The sequence below is a fragment of the Amblyraja radiata genome, chromosome 38 (assembly GCF_010909765.2).
Source record: "Amblyraja radiata isolate CabotCenter1 chromosome 38, sAmbRad1.1.pri, whole genome shotgun sequence".
Classification (NCBI taxonomy): Eukaryota; Metazoa; Chordata; class Chondrichthyes; order Rajiformes; family Rajidae; genus Amblyraja; species Amblyraja radiata.
Window position 1 is genome coordinate 5,984,875 of NC_045993.1, and position 23,590 is coordinate 6,008,464.

At 44.6% G+C, this 23,590-nt stretch overlaps 1 protein-coding gene across 1 annotated transcript in view; it reads left to right on the forward strand.

Moving 5' to 3' along the window:
• LOC116966924 (ankyrin repeat and fibronectin type-III domain-containing protein 1-like) overlaps positions 1-23,319 on the forward strand; it is an 86,288-nt gene extending 62,969 nt beyond the window's left edge. Inside the window, 8 exon segments of the mRNA XM_033013304.1 lie at positions 1,522-1,641; positions 6,494-6,709; positions 8,243-8,409; positions 14,413-14,563; positions 15,797-15,956; positions 17,230-17,396; positions 19,599-19,803; positions 21,885-23,319. Of these exon segments, the coding sequence (XP_032869195.1) occupies positions 1,522-1,641; positions 6,494-6,709; positions 8,243-8,409; positions 14,413-14,563; positions 15,797-15,956; positions 17,230-17,396; positions 19,599-19,803; positions 21,885-22,318 (1,620 nt within the window). The 3' untranslated portion in view covers positions 22,319-23,319.
• The last annotated feature ends 271 nt before the right edge of the window (positions 23,320-23,590 follow it).

Sequence of the window (23,590 nt, forward strand, 5' to 3'; positions counted from 1 at the left end):
TTGGAACAGCAGTTAGAAGGCAGCCGGAGCTAGGGTGCAGTTCCTGGTCACTACACTACTGGTGATATGTGATAGCTCTTGACAGGATGCAGAGTAGAATACTTGTCGTGAAGAGGTCTTGGCCAGGCGGGATTATTTTATTTTAAGCAAAGGTGACTATGGGAACATTTATGTGAGGCAAATAATATGAGTAGGTCTGAAGAAGGGTCTCTACCCGAAACGTCACCCACGAATAAATTTCAAGGTCCTCCTTTATGTCTACAAAGCCCTTAATGGGCTTGCCCCCACCTACATCAAAAGTCTGCTTACCCACCACACCACCTCCATCCAGGTCCCTCAGATCGGCCGACTTGGGGTTACTGAACATCCCACAGTCTAGGCATAACCTTTGCGGTTGCAGATCCTAGACTGTGGAACAGCAGCATCCCTCTTCCCATCAGAACTGCCCCCTCCATCGACTCCTTTAAGTCAAGACTTAAATCTCATCTCTACTCCCAAGCCTTTCTTGACATCCTCTTAGCGAGGGCTATATGTATGTAGTGATGTATGTATTTAATCCATGAACCTCTGTTGTATAACGTTAGTACCTCCACCAATGTAAAGCACTTTGGTCAACGAGAGTAGTTTTTTAAATGTGCTATAGAAATAAAAGTGACTTGACTTGACATTCCTTCCCTCCAGAGATGCTGCCTGTCCCGCTGAATTACTCCAGCATTTTGTGTCTATCTTCGGGTTAAACCAGTGCCTGCAGTTACTTCCCACACAATATGAGTAGGTGAAACAGAATTGATCTATTTCTCTCAGGAGAGATGTCAGCAACCAGGTGTCTGCAACCTGTGGCCAGCAACCAGGAATAATTGGTGGAAGGATCTGATAGAAGTCAAGCAAAAAAAAATATTGCACTCAACTGGTAGTGGTGTCTGGAACTCACTGCCTGAAAGGATGACAGTGGCCAAACTCCCCATCACATTGAAACAGTTGACCACTTGAAGAGTCGTGGCCTGCAGGGGCCACACATAGAAAACTGGGACATGTATTTTCTTCAGCATTAACACAATAAGCACATGGAACAGGCCCTTCGACCCATCGTGTTCATGCCGAACATGATACCAAGTAAAACTAATCTCCTCTCCCTCCATGTAATCCATGTCTCTCCATTCCCCGCACATCCATGTGCCTATCCATTAGCCTCTTATCTGCCCCTATCATAACTGCTTCAACTTTGTCACTCTCACCTTAAAGCTATTCCCCCTAGTCTTTGACATTCCAACCCTGGGGGGGGGGGGGGAAAGGGGTGACTGTCTACCATATCTATGCAGAATCTACTCCTTCCATGCTGCAAATTTCTATGATTCAATAGATCGTTGAGAATGTGAACCATCTGTCGCACCTCGGAGGGAGGCCATCGTGAGGTGTGGAGCCAGTGGTGAGAGGACGGAGTTGTGGGAGGGCTGTGGCCAGTTGTTTGCTCTTCCTGATGGTGAATTGACGGCAATTGTGCTTTTGTTTCTCTCCTTCCAGCTCTCCTGTATGTGGAAGGACATCCAGTGGCTGCAGCAGGGAATGAATTCCACACTCTCTTCCTCCTCCTCGGTCCTGCAGACCAGGCAGAAGATGTTAGTAGCAGTGTCGCAGCTCCAGGTATGTGGCATCTTCACTCATAGAAACATAGAAAATAGGTGCAGGAGGAGGCCATTAGGCCCTTTGAGCCAGCACCGCCATTCAATAGATAATAGACAATAGACAATAGGTGCAGGAGTAGGCCATTTGGCCCTTCGAGCCAGCACCGCCATTCAATGTGATCATGGCTGATCATCCCCAATCAGTACCCCGTTCCTGCCTTCTCCCCATATCCCCTAACTCTGCTATTTTTAAGAGTCCTATCTAGCTCTCTCTTGAAAGCATCCAGAGAACCTGCCTCCACCGCCCTCTGAGGCAGAGAATTCCACAGACTCTCTGTGAGAAAAAGTGTTTTCTTGTCTCCGTTCTAAATGGCTTACTTCTTATTCCTAAACTGTGGCCCTGGTTGTGGACTCCCCCAACATCGGGAGCATGTTTCCTGCCTCTAGCGTGTCCAAACCCTTAACAATTCATTGTGATCATGGCTGATCGCCCCCAATCAATAACCCGTGCCTGCCTTCTCCCCATATCCCTTGATTCCTTCCACTAGCCCCTAGAGCTCTATCTAACTCTCTATTAAATCCATCCAGTGATTTGGCCTCCACTGCAGGGAATTCCACAAATTCACAACTCTCTGGGTGCAAAAGTTTTTTCTCACCTCAGTCTTAAATGACCTCCCCTTTATTCTAAGACTGTGGCCCCTGGTTCTGGGCTCGAGTTGAAAGCAGCACCTCCCCAGCATCAGGATCTTACCAGAGAAGCAAGGACTTTCATTTTCTGCCCTTTTGGACATCCTGAATAAAAATATCATTCTCTTTTGTTGACTAGGATTGACTATGAACTCCTGTAATTAATATGAGGTAGCTGTGATTGGGTGTTTGGAAATATACAAGGTAATCAAGTACAAAGGTAGACAAAAATGCTGGAGAAACTCAGCGGGTGAGGCAGCATCTATGGAGCGAAGGAATAGGCGACGTTTCGGGTTGACCCGAAACGTCGCCTATTCCTTCGCCCCATAGATGCTGCCTCACCCACTGAGTTTCTCCAGCATTTTTGTCTACCTTCAATTTTTCCAGCATCTGCAGTTCTTTCTTAAACGGGTAATCAAGTACAGGTCAGTTTTTTGTCAAATGACCACTTCCTTACAACATGGAAGAGGGCCAGTTGGCCCATCTAGTCTCTGCAAGTTTGCAGAATAATCCATTGTTTCCATCAATTTCCACTGCAACCCCATAGTCCCCACGTACCCATCCCACCTACACTTGGGCAATTTACAGTGGCCCAATAATGTACCGATCCGCACATCTTTAAGATGCGGGAGGAAGCTGGAGCATCCACACAAAGTCCATCGGTCAGAAGGAGAATGTGCAAACCGCACACATTTCAGATGGCATCTGAGATAAATGAAGGACAATGGAGAAATTAAACCTGTTCTACCACTCATTAGACTGTGGCTAACTTCAGTCTGTTCAGTGTGAAGAAGGATTTCGGCACGAAACGTCGCCTATTTCCTTCGCTCCATAGATGCTGCCGCACCCGCTGAGTTTCTCCAGCACTTTTGTCTACCTCAGCCCCCAACTACCAACCAGGCTTATGTATTGGCTTGAAACCTCAGCTAACCGAAATCTATGAATTATGAGCATATAATGTGTTGTACAAGGACTTGTCACCCTTCATACAGCAGATCAAGAGGCAACTGCTTGGCTAAAGGACTTTGCATTCGCTAAATAAAAATAAATACAAGAGATAAACCTTGGGTACATGGGATAGGAGAGGATGTAGCAGCATAGCCTGGGTGTGAGCAGATTGCGGTGATTTCAATACCTGGATGTTGCTTGAATGGGAGTAGAGTCTACAGGCCGTGCCTGAGTTACGAATTCCCATTCATACGAACGAGCTCCCATAACATTATTAAATTCAAAAATCCCATGATCAGCAGAATTAGTTTTCTCTTTCCCTCCACTTTTAGTAATCGTTCTATCTTATCGGGTTTTAAAGGGCAAATCAGATCCAATCTGGAAAAAGCCTGTGGTCGTGTAACATCCCACAGCAATCGGATATCATTATCTCTTAAAGAACGCAGGCATATTTTCTAGTAACATGCCCTTTCATGTGCTTATTGTGGCCAATTAACCTACCAATCTGCAGCACTTTCTGATGTGGGAAAAATGGAGCACACTGGGGAAATCCTTGCGTCACTGGGAGAATATGCAGACTGCTCTCGGACAGCCGCCAGAATCAGGAAAATGGACAAACAATATCTTAGGTTGGATTTAGATCTGAAGAAGAGTCCCAACCCAAAACGTCAGCAGCCTAAGAAGGGTCCTGACCTAAAACTAGTCTGTCCATTTCCCTCCATAGATGCTGCCTGACCCGCTGAGTTCCTCTAGCAGATTATATTTGTACTGTTGGAGAGGAGTGGATTTAAGGGGCTGTCCCACTGTACGAGGTAATTCAAGAGTTCTCCCGAGTTTCCCCTGATTCGAACTCGGAGAATTACGGTAATAGCCGCTCGTAGGTACTCGGGGCTCTCGTGGACATTTCTCAAAGTTGAAAAAACTTCACGAGCTTACCGCGTTTCCCGAGCTAACCTGCCGTTAGCGTTACGTACCCGCTACGTACATTCTACGTACTTACCAAGAGTTTTTTGTTTTTTTAACTCGGGCAAGCCCTTGGGTAAACTCGTATAGTGGGACAGCCCCTTTATTAAAAAATCATCTTTATCTAACAATAAATCTTTTTGATGAAGCAACAGAGAATGTTGATGAGGGAAATGTGGTTAACCTGATGTTTAAGGACTTTAGAAAGCTGTTAAAAAAATGAAAAGGTTAATGTTACCATAAAGATTGATGTTATCATAATGTGATGATGAAGATCGAATCATATTCAATGTTATCATAAAGATTGAAACCAAGGAAATGAAAGAGGTTGCAGCAACATGTATAAAACATTGGCCGAGAGAAATAAAAACAAGGAGCAGTGTGAAAGGTTGTTTCTCTGACTGGAGTCTGGAGCGAAGTACAATGAGTGATTAGTATCAGGATAAGTGCTGCCCTGAACTGGACACGCGTGTTCAGGGCACAATATCCAAATTATCACAATGAATGGCGGTGCTGGCTCGAAGGGCCGAATGGCCTCCTCCTGCAACTATTTTCTATGTTTCTAATGTTAACTAGTGTATGGGTGACCACTGGTCGGCATGAACTCGGTGGCTGTTTCCACGTTGTATCTCTCAACTAAACTAAACGCAAACCAAAAAATAAAGTCTGCTTCCGACTACACATTACCTCATTTGGTCTCACCCTTTGTTCCACCAACGTCCCGACCCTCCCCTACTTATCTGCAACTGAAGACTAAACTTATTTTCACTTTCCCAGTTCTAACAAAGGGTTTCGGACCCGAAACATCAACTCTGTTTTCCTCCACAAATGCTGCCTGACCTGCTGAGTGTTATCAGCATTTTCTGGTTATTTCAGATTTTCAAAGTCTGGAGTTTTTTAATTTTCATGACTTAATTTTACATCATTAATTTTGGGTAATGCTACAAAACCTGTGCTATAGGATGAACATAGAAACACAGAAAATAGCTGCAGGAGTAGGCCATTCGGCCCTTCGAGCCTGCACCGCCATTCAATATGATCATGGCTGATCATCCAACTCAGTATCCTGTACCTGCCTTCTCTCCATACCCCCTGATCCCTTTAGCCACAAGGGCCACATCTAACTCCCTCTTAAATATAGCCAATGAACTGGCCTCAACTACCTTCTGTGGCAGAGAATTCCACAGATTCACCACTCTCTGTGTGAAATTTTTTTTCTCATCTCGGTCCTAAAAGACTTCCCCCTTATCCTTAAACTGTGACCCCTAGTTCTGGACTTCCCCAACATCGGGAACAATCTTCCTGCATCTAGCCTGTCCAACCCCTTAAGAATTTTGTAAGTTTCTATGAGATCCCCCCTCAATCTTCTAAATTCTAGCGAGTACAAGCCGAGTCTATCCAGTCTTTCTTCATATGAAAGTCCTGACATCCCAGGAATCAGTCTGGTGAACCTTCTCTGTACTCCCTCTTCTATAAACGTCAGCGATTCGGCTTTTAAATAAATGTATTACTATTTTTATCCGAACTTTACAATTTGTCTGTGGTTCCCATGATTTTGTAGCACCATCTGGTGTCACTCAGCAGAACTGCAGTCGTCATTGTGAACCCTTGAATTTTGAAATTGGTGTGGAAAGGAACTACTGATGGTAGACAAAAGTGCTGGAGAAACTCAGCGGGTGCAGCAGCATCTATGGAGCGAAGGAAACTACTGATGCTGGTTTAAACCGAAGATAGACCCAAAGTGCTGGAGTAACTCAGCGGGAACAGGCAGCGTCTCTGGAGAGACATTTCGGGTCGAGACCCTTCTTCAGGCTGAATCGGGGGAGAGGACGAAACAAAGATAAGGGAATGTAAGGTGTAAGGAGAAAGGGCTGGAAATGCTCAGCCAGTCAAGCAGCAATAGTTCACTTTTTAGGTCAATGTTTTTTCATCAGAACTGGGAAAATATAGAGATAAAACAAGTTATAGGTTACAAAGAAAGTGGAAAAAGAAGAGATCAAAGGAATTTAAGAAGGAACTGCAGATGCTGGAAAATCGAAGGTGGACAAAAGTGCTGGAGAAACTCAGCGGGTGCAGCAGCATCTATGGAGCGGAAATAAGCAACGTTTCGGCCTGAAACGTTGCCTATTTCCTTCGCTCCATAGATGCTGCTGCACCCGCTGAGTTTCTCCGGCACTTTTGTCTACCAGAGAAGTTATTTTATAAGGCAGAAGGCAGGAGAAACTGCAAAGGTGAATGGAGACGAGCTGACGTTGTGCCATTCTTTTCTTTAGAGCATGCTGGGGACACAAGACCTGGGCCAGGTGCACTTTGAGCCCATCAAGGACAAGCTGGGTAATGTTTTGATCCTCACGGTCAAGGAGCTGCTGCCGTCGCAAGCACTGGACAGTGTCCGGTGGATCCCACTGTCCAAGCTTCACAACTATCGGAAATCCGTGTCTGCCCTTGACTGTCTCACCGCACTGGACATACTGCTCATGACCATGAAGGTACTTGGAAAGGGTCAGATTTGGAAAAGTCTCACAAACTCTGTCTACTGCCTCACTCTATTCCATCACTCCCCCCGTATGCCCCTGTCCCACTTAGGAAACCTGAACGGAAACCTCTGGAGACTTTGCGCCCAACCCAAGGTTTCCGTGCGGTTCCCGGAGGTTTTTGTCAGTCTCCCTACCTGCTTCCACTACCTGCAACCTCCGGCAACCACCTGCAACCTCCGGGAACCGCACGGAAACCTTGGGTGGGGCGCAAAGTCTCCAGAGGTTTCCGTTCAGGTTTCCTAAGTGGGACAGGGGCATTACTATATATATCCTTCTTCCCCACTTAGTGACCTTCATTATTCTCCCACAATATCCCTGCTGGTTGCTTTGCTGAATAAATCATAGTTTTATCAATATACTTCTCAACTCCCTCTCAATGAATCCCTCACTTATAATATTCTTCATGGTCCCTCCATTACACTCCCCATCACACTCCTCATTGTTCCCCACTTCACCTGCCATCTCCCTCACCATATATTGCTCATTGCTTCTCACCACATTCATTATTACCCCCACTGTCTCTGGGAATGTGTGGGATTCTCACATCCATAGAACAAATTGAGTATAGATTCCTTAAGGGCCTGCTCCACATTCCCCAGTTATTCACCAGTTCTCTGAGTTTTCAAACTCGCAGAATGTTCGTAACGAGTCCGTAGGAGTCCGTGGATATATCGTAGCGGCTCGTTATGCCAGCCGTCGGTACTCTGGGCTATTTTTTTTACTCGTGGACATTTTTCATCATGCTGAAAAAACGGCCCGAATTACCTACTGCTGGCATAACGAGCCGCTACGATATATCCACAGACTCCTACGGACTCGTTACGAACATTCTGCGAGTTTGAAATCTCGGGAGAATTCGTGAATAACTCTGGGGAATTCGTGACTAACTCGGGAAAGTGGGACAGGCCCTCTCCTCTATTGGAATTGGATACGTCTTTCACCGTCAGTGTATGTGTGGGTACAGATTCCTCACTCCCATGGAATGTTTGGGCCCTGGGCCATCATTGACAGGGAATGGAAGAGTAATGAGCCCATCCTTGTTCAGATCAATATTAACTTAATCAGCCAAGCAGGACTGAGCAGATCAATTGCAACTCTTATCTTTTAATCACTTGGTGTTTCCACAGTTCCAGAAGGAACTCCTACCTTCCCTGTCAGGATAAAATAGAGTCACATACCACCACAACGGGGGTCTACAGCACACCAAGTCAGCCCTGAACGTCAAACTTTAGTCTCCCAACTTTACTATCAATTCCTCCCAGACGCTACCACTTGCAAACTTACAAGGGACACTTGACAACAGTTGATTCATCTTATTGACAACAGAGGATCAAAGCCAGGTTGTTGGGAGTTATGAGGCAGCCGCACTGCCAGCTTTGCCGCTCCAACCTCCATCTCCGCTCGAACACACAAATGATAGTATGGTGTGAGGCATGCCGCATGTCACGGACCCAGCCATGATGACTCTTCATGTTTCCTCTCCAGGACAAGCTAGAGTACCACCAGCGGAGCAGGCGGAGCTTGCCTGCCGGACTCTACCTCGGCTACCTCAAACTCTGCAGCTCTGTGGACCAGATTAAAGTCCTCGTTCCTTACAGGGTCCCCAACATTCTCTGTCACACCAAGATACGGAACAACAGAAATGTGTCCAGGTAATTGGAATACTGGAATTTTCCTCTTTGTGTCCTCTTTCAGTTCTCTCCCCTCATCCTTCAATCCCACTTTACTGATCCCACAAGGTTAGTGTTTATTACCCCTTCTTACTTGCCCTTGAGGAGGTGGCGATAAGCCCCATGAACGACTAAAACCCCTGTCTCACGGTGCGAGTTGATCCACGAGGTACCACGAGTTTAAAACAAATTTAACTCGTGGTAATCAGTTACAATTAACGTAGCGGGAACGTCGGAACTCGTGGACGCAACTTAGCGACTCGTGGCGCTAACAGCAGGTACCCGTGAAACTTGTTAACTCTTGGAAAAATTCAAACATGTTTAAAGTTTTCCACGAGTAAAATGTACTGCTGAAGTTAAAAATTGAAACACTTAAACTCGTTTTAAGAACGTAGTAGCCCGTGCATTTACCTTAGTGTCTCGTGAGTCTATCGTGGGAACTCTAAGACCTTCTCAGGAAGTTGCAGGGTTTAGTCCCTGTGATGGTGAAAGATTGTCTTCATTTTCAAAAAGAAGACTCAAGGAACTGCAGGTAGTGGTTACAATAAAAAAGCACAAAGTGCTGGAGTAACTCAGAGGATCAGCAAGCATCACTGAAGGACATGCAAAAATGATGTTTCAGGGGCCGGGACTCTCCTTGGTCCAGACCCGAAACATCACCTATCCATGTTAGAAACGTAGAAACATAGAAAATAGGTGCAGGAGGAGGCCATTCGGCCCTTCGAGCCAGCACCGCCATTCATTGTGATCATGGCTGATCGTCCCCTATCAATAACCCGTGCCTGCCTTCTCCCCATATCCCTTGACACCACTAGCCCCTAGAGCTCTATCTAACTCTCTCTTAAATCCATCCAGTGACTTGGCCTCCACTGCCCTCTGTGGCAGGGAATTCCATAAATTCACAACTCTCTGGGTGAAAAAGTTTTTTCTCACCTCAGTCTTAAATGGCCTCCCCGTTATTCTAAGACTGTGGCCCCTGGTTCTGGACTCGCCCAACATTGGGAACATTTTTCCTGCATCTAGCTTAGTCCAGTCCTTTTATAAATTTATATGTTTCTATAAGATCCTGCCCCTCATCCTTCTAAACTCCAGTGAATACAAGCCTAGTCTTTTCAATCTTTCCTCATATGACAGTCCCGCCATCCCAGGGATCAATCTCGTGAACCTACGCTGCACGGCCTCAATCACAAGGATGTCCTTCCTCAAATTAGGAGACCAAAACTGGACACAATACTCCAGATGTGGTCTCACCAGGGCCCTATACAACTGCAGAAGAAACATTCTCCAGAAATGCTACCTGACCCGCTGAGTTACTTAGTGTATTTTTAAATCAGTATGGTGTGTTGCTTGGTGGGGTGCTGCTGTTGCTGCTGCTTTTTTCCATCTTGGTGGATGCTTCAGATTAGTCCAGGCGATTAACTGTACCACATTTTGTAGATTAAACACACTCCAGCCGGGTGTATCGTTCCGTGGTGGAACTGATGTGTTACAATAATGTGAGAACTAGATTCGGTACACTGTATCTTCCCCCGTTGTACTTGAGTTTGACAATTGTATTTATGCATTGGTCTGTATGGAAGCATGCAAAACAATTTATTTCACTGTACCTTTGTACCTTTGTACCTTTGTACACCTGACACTCCTCCTCAAAAAATCTCCTCAAGGTATGCCTACTTTGAAGAAGTTCTCCTCCTCAAAAAAACCCCATGTCTGCCTTCCGCAATGACCGCTCCCTCCGCAACTCCCTCATCAATTCTTCCCTTCCCTCCCACACCACCCCCTCCCCGGGCACTTTCCGTTGCAACCGCAAGAAATGCAACACCTGTCCCTTCACCTCCCCCCTCGACTCCATTCAAGGACCCAAGCAGTCGTTCCAGGTGCGACAAAGGTTCACCTGTATCTCCTCCAACCTCATCTACTGCATCGCTGCTCTAGATGTCAGCTGATTTACATCGGGGAGACTAAGCGTAGGTTGGGCGATCGTTTCGCCGAACACCTCCGCTCAGTCCGCAATAACCTACCTGAACTCCCGGTGGCTCAGCACTTCAACTCCCCCTCCCATTCCCAATCCGACCTCTCTGTCCTGGGTCTCCTCCATTGCCAGAGTGAGCAACAGCGGAAATTGGAGGAACAGCACCTCATATTCCGTCTGGGGACCTTGCGTCCGTATGGCATTAACATTGAATTCTCCCAATTTTGCTAGCCCTTGCTGTCTCCTCCCCTTCCTTAACCCTCTAGCTGTCTCCTCCCACCCTCCCATCCGCCCGCCCTCGGGCTCCTCCTCCTCCCCCCCTTTTCCTTCTTTCTCCCCCCCCCCACCCCCCATCAGTCTGAAGAAGGGTTTCGGCCCGAAATGTCGCCTATTTCCTTCGCTCCATAGATGCTGCTGCACCCGCTGAGTTTCCCCAGCAATTTTGTGTACCTAATAATAAGCCTAAACCTGGATGCTCTCCCAATTAAACAGGCTCTTTTGTCTTCAAAGACATTTGTTTTTCTTTTTCTTTTTTTCTTTCTTTTAAAAAATATATATTTTATTAGAAGCAGTGTACAATAGTATAGACCGTGGCGTATGACAACATATAATTAATGTACATCTTCTATTTTAAATTTAACAAGAGAAAAGTAGAACAAGAGAGAAAGAGCGAGAAAGAGACAGACTGAAAGAAATAGTGATGTGTAAACCCCTAGACTAGCAGATAGTGCAGTCCAGGAGTGAACGAGTAAAAGCCTGTAGAAGAGTAGGAAGACAAAAACCAAAAATAATAAATAAAAATAAAAAAAGAGACCCTTGTGTTGATATACCTGCTTCATTTCTCACCACACCCATCACCCTGTTCGTGAATCAGTTTAATTCCAGAGTTGTGTTGCACCATACTATACTTGTAATTAATCAATAAAAGGAGACCATATCTTTAAAAATTGCTCTGATTTTCCCGCTAAGACGAGTCTCATATCTTCAAGAGACTTATGTTTTCTTAAGTGTTTCTGACTACTGCTCCACAATCCCATTAGACAGTAACTGGTAAGAGCTTCCCAACCAAGCCTCCTTTCGTGGGATGCCAGCTCTCCAGGTTTGCCAGGAATCTCCAGCAAGTGAGAATTAATCCCCGTGATGTGGCTTTCAGTAACCCTGGGGAAAAATTAGTGTTATTTTGTACAATTATTTATTTTCTTGGGAGTGCATGAAACTCACTTTGTTTGGCAATGAGATCTGTTTGGCTCCAGTTAAATATCATCCACCCAGGAATGAAGGATATGGATGGTTTCTGTTTAGCATGAAGGAGGAATGATGCATCTTTAGATGCACATGTTGAGAAAACAGGTTGGTTAATGGAATGGGTTATGTGATTATGTTTTTTGTTGCTATCTGAGCCTATGTGCCTGTGATGGTGCTGCAAACAAGATATTCATTGTACATATTAATACGTACAATAGCTTGTATGCTTAAGCATGTGATAATAAACTCAATTTGCCTTAATATCTCCAGAGGTAGGGCCAAACAGTGTAGTGTTTTGTAGCACAATGAACTGCAGATGCTGGAATCTTGAGGAAAATACAAATTGCTGGAGTAGCTCAGTGGATCAGACAGCATCTGTGGAGGGAATAGAAAGGCGACGTTTCAAGTCGGGACCTTTCTTCAGAAGGTCTAAAGAAGGGTCCCAATCCAAAACGTTACCTATCCATTCCCAACACAGGGACTGCCTGACCTGCTGAGTTACTCCAGCACTTTGTGTTTTGCTCCAGTATTATGTAGCAGGCGTTTATCCAGGAGATTTAAGAAGATCTTATGGGAAATACTATTAACTGCACGATAACAGGACAGTTCCCGATGTTTCCGATAACAGGAATGTTTCCGATGTTGGGGGAGTCCAGAACCAGGGGCCACACACAGTTTAAGAATAAGGGGTAAGCCATTTAGAACAGAGACGAGGAAACACTTTTTCTCACAGAGAGTGGTGAGTCTGTGGAATTCTCTGCCTCAGAGGGCGGTGGAGGCAGGTTCTCTGGATGCTTTCAAGACAGAGCTAGATAGGGCTCTTAAAAATAGCGGAGTCAGGGGATATGGGGAGAAGGCAGGAACGGGGTACTGATTGGGGATGATCAGCCATGATCACATTGAATGGCGGTGCTGGCTCGGAGGGTCAAATAGCCTACTCCTGCACCTATTGTCCCTTGTCTATTGACAGGAGACGACAGCAAATCAGTAAAAGGTAACTGCAGTTGCTCTCAGGAACATTTTATACAGACTAATATACAGAATGTACAGAATACAGAATATACAGAATTTATACAGAATGATAAGAGGTCAGGGACAGAGATAAGGCTGACAGAGATCTAATCATTGGAATCAATTAAGAAGCAATGGATGTTTCCCTGGGGAAATCTAGAGTCATTGTGGTTGAATGATCCAAGTCCTATTTAATGACTTTCTTTATCCATAATTGTTGTTGCCTGTGTTCTATCACACTACTTGTTCTTCTGCTGCTATCTGTCTTTCTTATAGTTGTTCACTTACTGTGTCGGATGATAAACTTTTGTGTATATTTCTTCCTGCCTTTAATTAGCGGTTTTCGGACAAACTGCCTCAGGCAATCTTCTCCCAGGCAGACAGTCTTCTCCCAGACCCGAGCAATCTTAAGGGCCTGTCCCACTGTACGAGGTAATTCAAGAGCTCTCCCGAGTTTAGAAAAAAATCAAACTCGTGGTAAGCACGTAGAATTACGTAGCGGGCACGTCGGAGCTCGGGGACGTCCCTCAGCGGCTCGTAACGCTAACGGCAGGTACACGGGAAACGCGGTGAGCTCGTGAAGCTTTTTTCAACATGTTGAAAAATGTCCACGAGAGCCCCGAGTACCTACGAGCGGCCATTACCGTAATTCTCCGAGTTCGAATCAAGGGGAAACTCGGGAGAACTCTTGAATTAGCTCGTACAGTGGGACAGCCCCTTTACCCCTGACTTATCCTCAGTAACCATCTTACAACCTGAATCCTTAACCTCCAATTTCTCCACACAAATGGAAATGTTTTCTTAGCGCTCATGTTGACAAACCTCATCCTTTTGAAGTCCTCTATTAATTTGCCCCTTTTTCAAAGGAAAAAGACTCATCCTATCCTGATGTATGTATAACACACACTATTCCTGGTGTTTACCCTACCTTCTAGGCCCCTTTCACAAAATGACAACCTGACCCTGACACAGTCATCTCAGTGTGGTCTAAACAATGTTCAGTACTGCTTGTATAACTTCTTAATTCACTGCCTGGCGAAATAAATATTAGTTGGCTTTTTTTATGCCTTATGCCCCTGTCCCACTTAAGAAACCTGAACGGAAACCTCTGGAGACTTTGCGCCCCACCCAAGGTTTCCGTGCGAATCCCGGAGGTTTTTGTCAATCTCCCTACCTGCTTCCACTACCTGCAACCTCCGGCAACCACCTGCAACCACCGGGCACCGCACGGAAACCTTGGGTGGGGCGCAAAGTCTCCAGAGATTTCCGTTCAGGTTTCCTAAGTGGGACAGGGGCATTACTCACCTATCGTACAACTTTAGTGATCTATGCAGCAGCTAAGCTAATAACCTAGTGAAAATGCCCAGGCTTTTTTTTTTTTTTTTTTTTTTTTTTAATATAAATTTATTCAATTATTAAAAAATAATATTACACTACAATAAAACAAGCCAGAACCCACCACCATAATACAATACAAACATGTAATAAACTACTATACACCTATGATACAATCCTTATTGAGGATACATTCAACACCCTGCGGAGCCCAGCGGTCCCGGAAAATGCCCAGGCTTTGGCAGGTGGGAAATGTTTCAGGGTGCCCATTGAAATTACAATCCTGATGGTAAAAACTAGCCATCACTAAAATCCCTCACCCTGTGCACTCAGCCGCATTGTTTAGAGGATGCATGAAGATAAACAGCCGTACCAGCACAGGATCTAGCGAGGTCTCATGATATATCTCTAATATTCTGCAGGGAGGAGTGGGAGTGGCTGCAAAAGGTGTCGTCTCTGAATGACTCCATCGTCACTGAAGGGAACGCAGGGAGCCCGCAGTGCCATTTCCTAGCGGAAGTCCGCACGGCTGTGAAGAACCTCCTCGTGCAAGTGGATGTATCCCTCAGCCAGGTAACCTCATGTTATATATATCCCTCAAAATATCTCACAACACAGAAGGAGGACACTCAGTCCATTGAATCCATGCCAGGTCTGAGAGTAATCCCATCCAATCCACTTATTTCATTATTACCCATTAGAAACATAGAAACATAGAAAATAGGTGCAGGAGTAGGCCATTCGGCCCTTTGAGCCTGCACCGCCATTCAATATGATCATGGCTGATCATCCAACTTAATATCCTGTACCTGAGCTCATTCGGTATTATGAGGTCGAAGGTTGAGCTGTAGTCAATGATTAGCATCCTGACATAGATGTTCTTATTGTCAAGGTGATCCAGAGCTGAATGTAGTGCAATGAATGTAAGATGGCGCTCACTACCTATTTTCCCTATATGGAAATTGCAGATTATCATCTCTAATGTTATTCTGGCCCTGCCACAGTCGCCTGACATCTGCTTGAATTAATTGAGCCTGATTTGATCTTGGCATTACAGATAGCCTTGTGGTGATCATACTTAACCTTCCTGTGCAGTGCAGGATCATCCTTCTAGGAAGCCTTGGATCTGACCTGTCGCAGCAAGTGAATCTCCCAGCTCATCTAAGGTTTCTGTTTAGGATAGACCCTAATTTTAGAAACATAGAAATTAGGTGCAGGAGTAGGCCATTCGGCCCTTCGAGCCTGCACCGCCATTCAATATGATCATGGCTGATCATCCAACTCAGTATCCTGCAATTTCCATATAGGAAAAATAGGTAGTGAGCGCCATCTTACATTCATTGCACTACATTCAGCTCTGGATCACCTTGACATACAACAAAAAAAGAACCAAGACACACCAACACAATTTACACGAACATCCATCACAGTGAATCTCCTCCTCACTGTGATGGAAGGCAAAGTCTTGTCTCTCCCCTGCTCTCTCCATTCTTCTGCCGATGTCAAAGTCATATCGGGACAAGTTGAATTTCCGGACAATCGTGCTAGTGTTGACTCACGGTGCAGAACACCAGCATCAATCTATTTCCAAAGCTGAGCCAATATTACATTAAGTTTCTGGATTATTATGTTACTTACTTCATATAACAGCTATGTCTCATTCAACTCTTGAAGCTGGGTTCACAGTGAAATCGCAAAGAGAACTCTAGCTTTAATTTTTGGATGAAGTAGAACTCATGTTTTGGCAACTGCAGTCAAAACTATTTAAAGAGAGAGGAAGAATCAAATGTATTTTATTTTCTCCAGGCTGTGGATTTTCGCTTGTACACGCAGGAAGTTCTGGAGTTTGGAGATAAGGTCTCCTTCCTCTTATTGCTTCCTCCAATAGATGATGTATGCTCAGCCCCAGGTCAGGATGGACACCCCTCGGGGTTTCTCACCCTGCCTCTTCAGATCTTCGAACTTGGTGAGTATGACTGTTGATAATTTATCCACATTACTGACAAACAAGAAGAGGCTGGTCAGCTCCTCAAGTCATCCATTGTCATGATCAATCTGTAACTGAATAATTGATCACCCAGTACGTGGAACTCAACTCTCCTCACATTTTAGTCTTTACATTTCACACTGCCTGCTGGGCAGAAAGTCTTTATATAAAATGATCATGGGTTTTGGCTCAGTATCTTGTGACCATGGGTACATCAATCTTGTGTTTTAATTTAATCCCCAAGTCTTGGCATCATGTTAGGCACGGGCATTGTGGGCCGAAGGGCCTGCTCCTGCACTGTACGTTTTTTATGTTCTACGTACACTCCTTCCTCCCTGCCATTGTCTACAACCATCCTCCTGGGACAGAATAAGTCCTGGCGGCCTAAATACACACCCCCTTCGCAATCCCACCCCCTACCCACTCCCACCAGATCCCTATGCTTTGGAAGGATTCCCGCTCCAAACATCCCTCAGCTCTCGGGCTCCTCCTCCTCCTTTTTCCTTTCTTCTCCCCGCCACCCCCCATCAGTCTGAAGAAGGGTTTTGGCCCGAAACGTTGCCTATTTCCTTCGCTCCATAGATGCTGCTGCACCCGCTGAGTTTCTCCAGCATTTTTTCTCTATCCCCCGTTTGTCTGACAGGCTTTACTTCCCTTCATGTGTGGAGCTGTCAGGAGTAGACAGCAATACCATGTGTTTAAGAAGGAACTGCAGATGGTGGAAAATCGAAGGTACACAAAAATGCTGCAGAAACTCAGCGGGTGCAGCAGCATCTATGGAGCGAAGGAAATAGGCAACGTTTCCTATTTCCTTCGCTCCATAGATGCTGCTGCACCCGCTGAGTTTCTCCGAAACTTACTTACTTACTTACTTAAACTACAAACGAGGATCTTCAGACAACCAAGGATCTCCTGTTCCCCAATCCCCTACTCACATTATCCACCCCAGTGACTATCCAGGCTAATGGGTATCTATCTTGACTAGACTCGTTATAAGAATCTTAATGTCGTCAGAGTACACAGATTGATTTCATGTTTCAAGTTCAAGTTCAAGTTCAAGTGAGTTTATTGTCATGTGTCCCTGTATATGACAATGAAATTCTTGCTTTGCTTAAGCACACAGAAAAATAGTAGGCATTTACTACAAAACAGATAAATGTGTCCATATACCATGATATAAATATAAATATATACATTTGTACATACTTATGAAGAATGTGTTATTCTAAGCATTTACAATTGGTCATTGCAGTACACTTCTGCACCTATGAACAAGATCTCTTTGCACAATACTGCCAGACCTCGATTTTATTGGAACTTGATTCTCTGCTGTCTCAACAAGCTTTGAGGGAAGCCATTGATAACATGGAACTGATTGAAGCAAAGGAGAAACATGGCCAGGTGACAGACCTTATTCAGGTAAAGATGCATTCAATATCCTGGCCCATCCTTAAAGTAAATTGCAGATAGTAAAGTAGGAAACTGACTTAAAATTGTTGAACCACTCCCTTTGCCCCCCGTCTATTCATCTTTCCTCTTATTCCCTCATGGTCTCTGACTCATTTGATGTCTGGAATGTGTAGACAGAGGAGGAGGTGGAATCAAAATATAATTACTACATTGAAGAGTAGTGCACGTAAATAAGCATGGCATAGAAGGAAAGATAAATGATATGGGCAAATGGGTTAGTCATATAGCCATTTAGCAAGGAAGCAGGCCCTTCGGCCAATATGCCCATGATAACTAATAAAAATCAATAGGCAGCTAGTCAGCATAGACATGGTCGGCCAAAATGCCAACTTCTGTGATGTATGATATTGACTTTCCTTCAGGAAGGCCATCAGCATTCATAAAGACTCCTCACACCCTTGCAATAGTCTGTTCGAACCTCTACCATCCGGCAGACGTTACAAGGCCTTCTACGCCTGCACCTCCAGACTTAGGAATAGCTTCATCCCCAGAGCTATAGCTGTTCTAAACCGGTCCTGCTGAGTGCCCTCCCCCCCCCCCCCCCCCCCCATGAACTGTCTCCCTCGGATGGTCACGTCGCACATCAACCCAGCACAGACCTATTTGCACTTTATACTGCTTTAACTGTTTTTTAAAATCTTGTTTCTCTGGGTGTCTAAATTTTTAGCTAATTAAGTTATTACATCGGATGGAAGTTGCATTCCAAATCTCGTTGTACCTCTGTTCAATGACAATAAAGATACATTATTATTATTTATCGTTTTTCCCTTACCCTTCCATCCTCCCACACTTCTTCTCCTTCCCTGATAAGATATAGAAGCAGGCGTGGGCCTTTCAGTCCTTCGATCTTTTCTCCCACTGAGGGTCATCATGTCACTGCCACTCTCTGCACTAACCCCATCTTCTTTGATTCCCTTAATAACTAAACATCTGCTGATCTCTCTTTCAACTGTGCTAATTGACGACACCTCCACAGCTTTTCTAGTTGGAGAATTTCAAAGAGTCCCCACCCTCTGGATAAAGACATTTCTTCTCATATCTGTCCAAAATGGCCGACCCTTTCCTTTGGGACCGTGAGCTTTTGTTCCAGACACACCAGCCAGTAGAAACATCAACCCTGCATCCACCATGTAAGAATTTACAATGAGATCACCACTTCTCTGTTTAAATTGCAGAGAGTACATGCTCAGTTTGCTTCATGTCTCCTCAAAGGACAACCCACTTCCCCAAATTATAGGAAAAAGTCTGCGGCTCAGTTAGTTTAATCTCTCGTCATAGGACAACCTTCCACCCACCCTTCCCCCAATTCTAGGGCTCAGTCTGCTCAACCTCACTGTATTCCCTCTTGCAAGTATATCCTTCCTTGGATAGTGAGAGCAAGTTCAAGTTCAAGTTCAAGTGAGTTTATTGTCATGTGTCCCTGATAGGACAATGAAATTCTTGCTTTGCTTAGCACACAGAACATAGTAGGCATTTACTACAAAACAGATCAGTGTGTCTATATACCACAATATAAATATATACACACATAAACAAATAAACTGATAAAGTGCAAATAGCAGATAATGGGCCACCAATAATCAGAGTTTTGTCCGAGCCAGGTTTAATAGCCTGATGGCTGTGGGGAAGTAGCTATTCCTGAACCTGGTTGTTGCAGTCTTCAGGCTCCTGTACCTTCTACCTGAAGGTAGCATGCAGATGAGTGTGTGGCCAGGATGGTGTGGGTCTTTGATGATGCTGCCAGCCTTTTTGAGGCAGCAACTGCGATAAATCTCCTCGATGGAAGGAAGGTCAGAGCCAATGATGGGCTGGGCAGTGTTTACTACTTTTTGTAGTCTTTTCCTCCCCAGGGCGCTCAAGTTTCCGTACCAAGCCACGATGCAACCGGTCAGCGTGCTCTCTACTGTGCACCTGTAGAAGTTCGAGAGAGTCTTCCTTGACAAACCGACTCTCCGTAATCTTCTCTTGTATTTCCTCTTGCAATAAAGACCATCTTAATATGTCATTCCTGATTGCTCCCATAAATCCTTTTTCCTCATTTCTTCTGTCTCTCACCCTCTCTGTCCCTCTTCCACCTTCTCCATTCCTGATGCCTTTCTCTCCCTATTCCACAATATTTATAATAACAAACTGGAATTGTTTCAACTCTAGCAATTGGATGATAGTTGGAAGGAAGTCCGTTGGATCACGGATGTTCTGCAATATGCCCGATATCGCCAGCCTCCCACCGGGACCCCTTTATCCTGGATCCTGGAGATCCCAAGCACAGTGGACAGTAGGAGAGCAAATACAGTCACAAACCTCCAGACCTCCGCTGATTCCTCTCCGGATTGTAAAGGCATGAAGAAGACTCTGGGTATGTGTTTTACAAAGATGCATTTGGGACTTAGTGCATGCTTAACTATCCTTACTTCACATGGGCTTGTGCAGCATCTTGCCTCTCGGTCTTGGTCAACACTATCCACAACTGTTCACAAACAATTCCAGAGCAATTCCAGAGGGCGGTGGAGGCGGGTTCTCTGGATGCTTTCAAGAGAGAGCTAGATAGAGCTCTTTAAAAATAGCAGAGTCAGGGGATATGGGGAGAAGGCAGGAACGGGGTGCTGATTGGGGATGATCAGCCATGATCACATTGAATGGCGGTGCTGGCTCGAAGGGCCGAATGGCCTACTCCTGCACCTATTGTCTATTGTCAATGACTGACCACCCAATGTAGAACTACCCCCATTCTCATCAGCAGCAAACAATGAGCCAACGTTATTTCCATTATTTCAGGCCTATTAAGCTTTATTATCTGATTTCGACCCGAAACGTCGCCCATTCCTTCTCTCCAGAGATGCTGCCTCACCCGCTGATTTACTCCAGCATTTTGTGTCTACCTTCATGTCTGTATTAGTCTTTTCATAGAGAAATCCATCTCCTGGATGCTTTATATCATCTCCAGACCATCTTCTCAGATCTTTATCCAGTTCCCTTCTCTGAAGGTCATGACAATGTGGATTTTCCCCAGGTGTTCTAGTTACCTCATACATTCCAAAGACCCGCAGGTTGGTAGGTTATATAGACACTGTAAATTGCCCCTTGTGTGCAGGTGAATGGTAGAAACATAGTAGAAACATAGAAACATAGAAAATAGGTGCAGGAGGAGGCCATTCGATCCTTCGAGCCAGCACCACTATTCATTGTGATCATGGCTGATCGTCCCCAATCAATAACCCGAGCCTGCCTTCTCCCCATATCCTTTGACTCCACTAGCCCTTAGAGCTCTATCTAACTCTCTCTTAAATCCATCCAGTGACTTGGCCTCCACTGCCCTCTGTGGCAGGGAAGTCCATAAATTATCGACTCTCTGGGCGAAAAAGTTTTTTCTCACCTCAGTCTTAAATGACCTCCCCTTTATTCTAAAACTGTGGCCCCTGGTTCTGGACTCGCCCAACATTCATTGGGAAAAATTTTCCTGCGTCTAGCTTGTCCAGTCCTATTATAGAATTCGGGAAGAGATGATGAGAACGTGGGGAGAATTAAAAATGGGATGCATGTCGGGTTTAAGTGGGCTGTTGATGGTAAGATGGACTCGTGGGGGCTGACGGGTCTGTTTTCGTTCTGCATGACCACATGACTAAAGTGGTTGTGAGCAGGGTGGTTTGGGGTTGGGTTTTAATTTTACACTTAATTCTTTTTTTTCTTTTTTTTCTTTTTTTGTGTTTTTTTTTCCTTTTTTAAATTTTTTTTTATTTAGAAGTTATTTAGAAGTACAGTACATTACAATAATGCAAGCCAAATATAACTTATTACATTTATTGTACCACTTCATTTTTTAAGCTTTAAAAAGAAAAAAAAGTAAAGAAAGTAAAGAAAGTGAGAAAGAGTCTTGATATTGTGAAAAAGTGATCGAAAAGAAAGACCCATTAAGCAAAGAGTTAGGGAAAAAAATTAAGAAATAGGCCGTAGAAAAGAAAAAAGAGAAAAAGAAACAAAAGCTCTATTTATCTGGTCTGCATTTATCGACATACTACAAGTATAAGGTGCAACAGTACTTTAAAAATAAATGGTGTCAGGATCTGGAAAGGGGGGATGAAAAATACGAAGTTGGTATATCCTCTTTCTGCTCGGTCTTCATAATAGAGCTTTTATTACACTTAATTGTGAGTATTATAAATATCAGGTAACCACAAATAAATCAAATAGGATTTTAAGTCAAAGGTATTTACTAAGACAGTGATTAGAATGTAACGCAACACCTCTGAGTGACCTTGAGCAACGTGTGGGGGAAACTGGATTAACAGGAGAGGCCAAAAGTAGTGGAAGGGAAGCAGAGAATATCAAATGAAAGGGAGGGGACAGCGTAACAGCATTGAGCAGTTAGGCCTGTTTCTGCCGTGTGAATTTTGTGAAATTCTACAGAACTATCACCATTTCCATCTCCACTTTCTGTAGGTTGCAAAGAAATCCTGGATGAAGATGACGTTTTCTTGCCTATGGAAAGAGACTATGATTCCAAGCAGGTCCACACTCCCAAACAGCTGGATCCAGTGTGGTCCGTAGCCGGAGAGCACCATCACTGGGGCACAGAGAATGCGAGAGACACAGACTGTACAAAGCCACAGACGCACTGCGCTCTCCGCAGTGAACAGCACAGACACGGGAAGGCTGACAAAAAGTACTTTCGGACACGGAGTCTGGACCTCAAAGACCAGGCTGTCAAGGAAGACATCTCTTGCAAGTTCTGGTCACAGCCAACATCAGTGGATGAAAACACAGAGCGGTATGATCATGAAGAACCCGACCCTTTCACGACTGAAGCTGTCCAACGCATGCATCTACCTGAATATAGTTTGGTGGAGTGGATCAAAGAGTCCCAGGACACCTAAGCATTCTGTTACCTTAAAACTGAACCAACTGCTCAGATGTAAAATATCCCACCTCTGATTAGAGTCACACAGTATCTCTGAGATATTTTCAAATGGAATCAAGTGGCCATTGAGTTAGGAACTCGCTTTGTTCTATGAGGGAAGGACATACATGTCTATGACTACAGGACATCCCAAAGCAGTTTACAGCTAATGAGACACTTTTGAGCTATAGTCACTGTTGTAATGGAGGCAATGCCGTGACAGTTTGTGCACAGCAAGATCACATGAGACGATAACAACCAGAGAACATGATTGTTGATTGAATGATAAAGGGAAAACTCCCCTTCTCTTCTTCAAAAGTATCTTCTTCAAATGCAATCTTTCATGTCTAACGTTGTGGATAGTCAGAACCCCAGTTAACATTTGATCTGAAAGGCAGCAGCTGCGATTCTCCAGCATTCCCTCAGTGCTGCCTGCCCCCATACAATGACTGACATCCATAAGAAAAGAATGGGGCCATTCAGCCCATCATGAACGTACGTGTTGGTTGAAGCAGGGTTTACCCAGGTTAATCCTCCTCTCTACCCCTTCAACCATACCATTGTTGGGCACAACAGTGTCTGGGTAGATCCTTAATGTGATGAGAGTTGTTGCCATTTTTATCTTGCTGGCAGTGAGCTCCAGACTCTCATCACTTGCTCAATGATATAATAATCTCAACTGCCCTTCAAACCATTACCATTTCTTTAAAATGTTGATATTGACCTTTCACAGAACTGTAATCTTAGCAAATTATGGCACCAAGAACCATTTGATCCATGTGTTATTATTCTCACAGCTCTGTCCTGGGTTCATGACCTTCGATTATTGTGTTTCAAGTACGTATACAAGGATTTTTCAAAAATATGCTGAAGGTTTTGTCACTCTGTCAGTCATTGGGTTCGGGAACCTGTCACGCATAAGGTTCAAAGTAAAATCTCAATTCCCAATTATCCTTTACATTTCTTAGTTTTTGACTTCTTCTTTCGTGTGGCGTGCACAGCCTAAAGTTGTTGGACAACTTGTTCTATTTGATCTTCCGTTTGTGCACGTCGAGTTGATTGCATTAGTCGAAACAGGGCGGACCACGTGAAGGTTGCAATCTTCCACCCCAGTTTTTGACTTAAAAAGCATAAAATGGCTCTCCAAAGACCAGCAAATTTAAAGTACTGCATATACACATGGTCCAACCGTTTTCATCTGGGGCTTGGTACTTGATCCGATCTTCCAGCTCAAATGCTTCCCACTGCC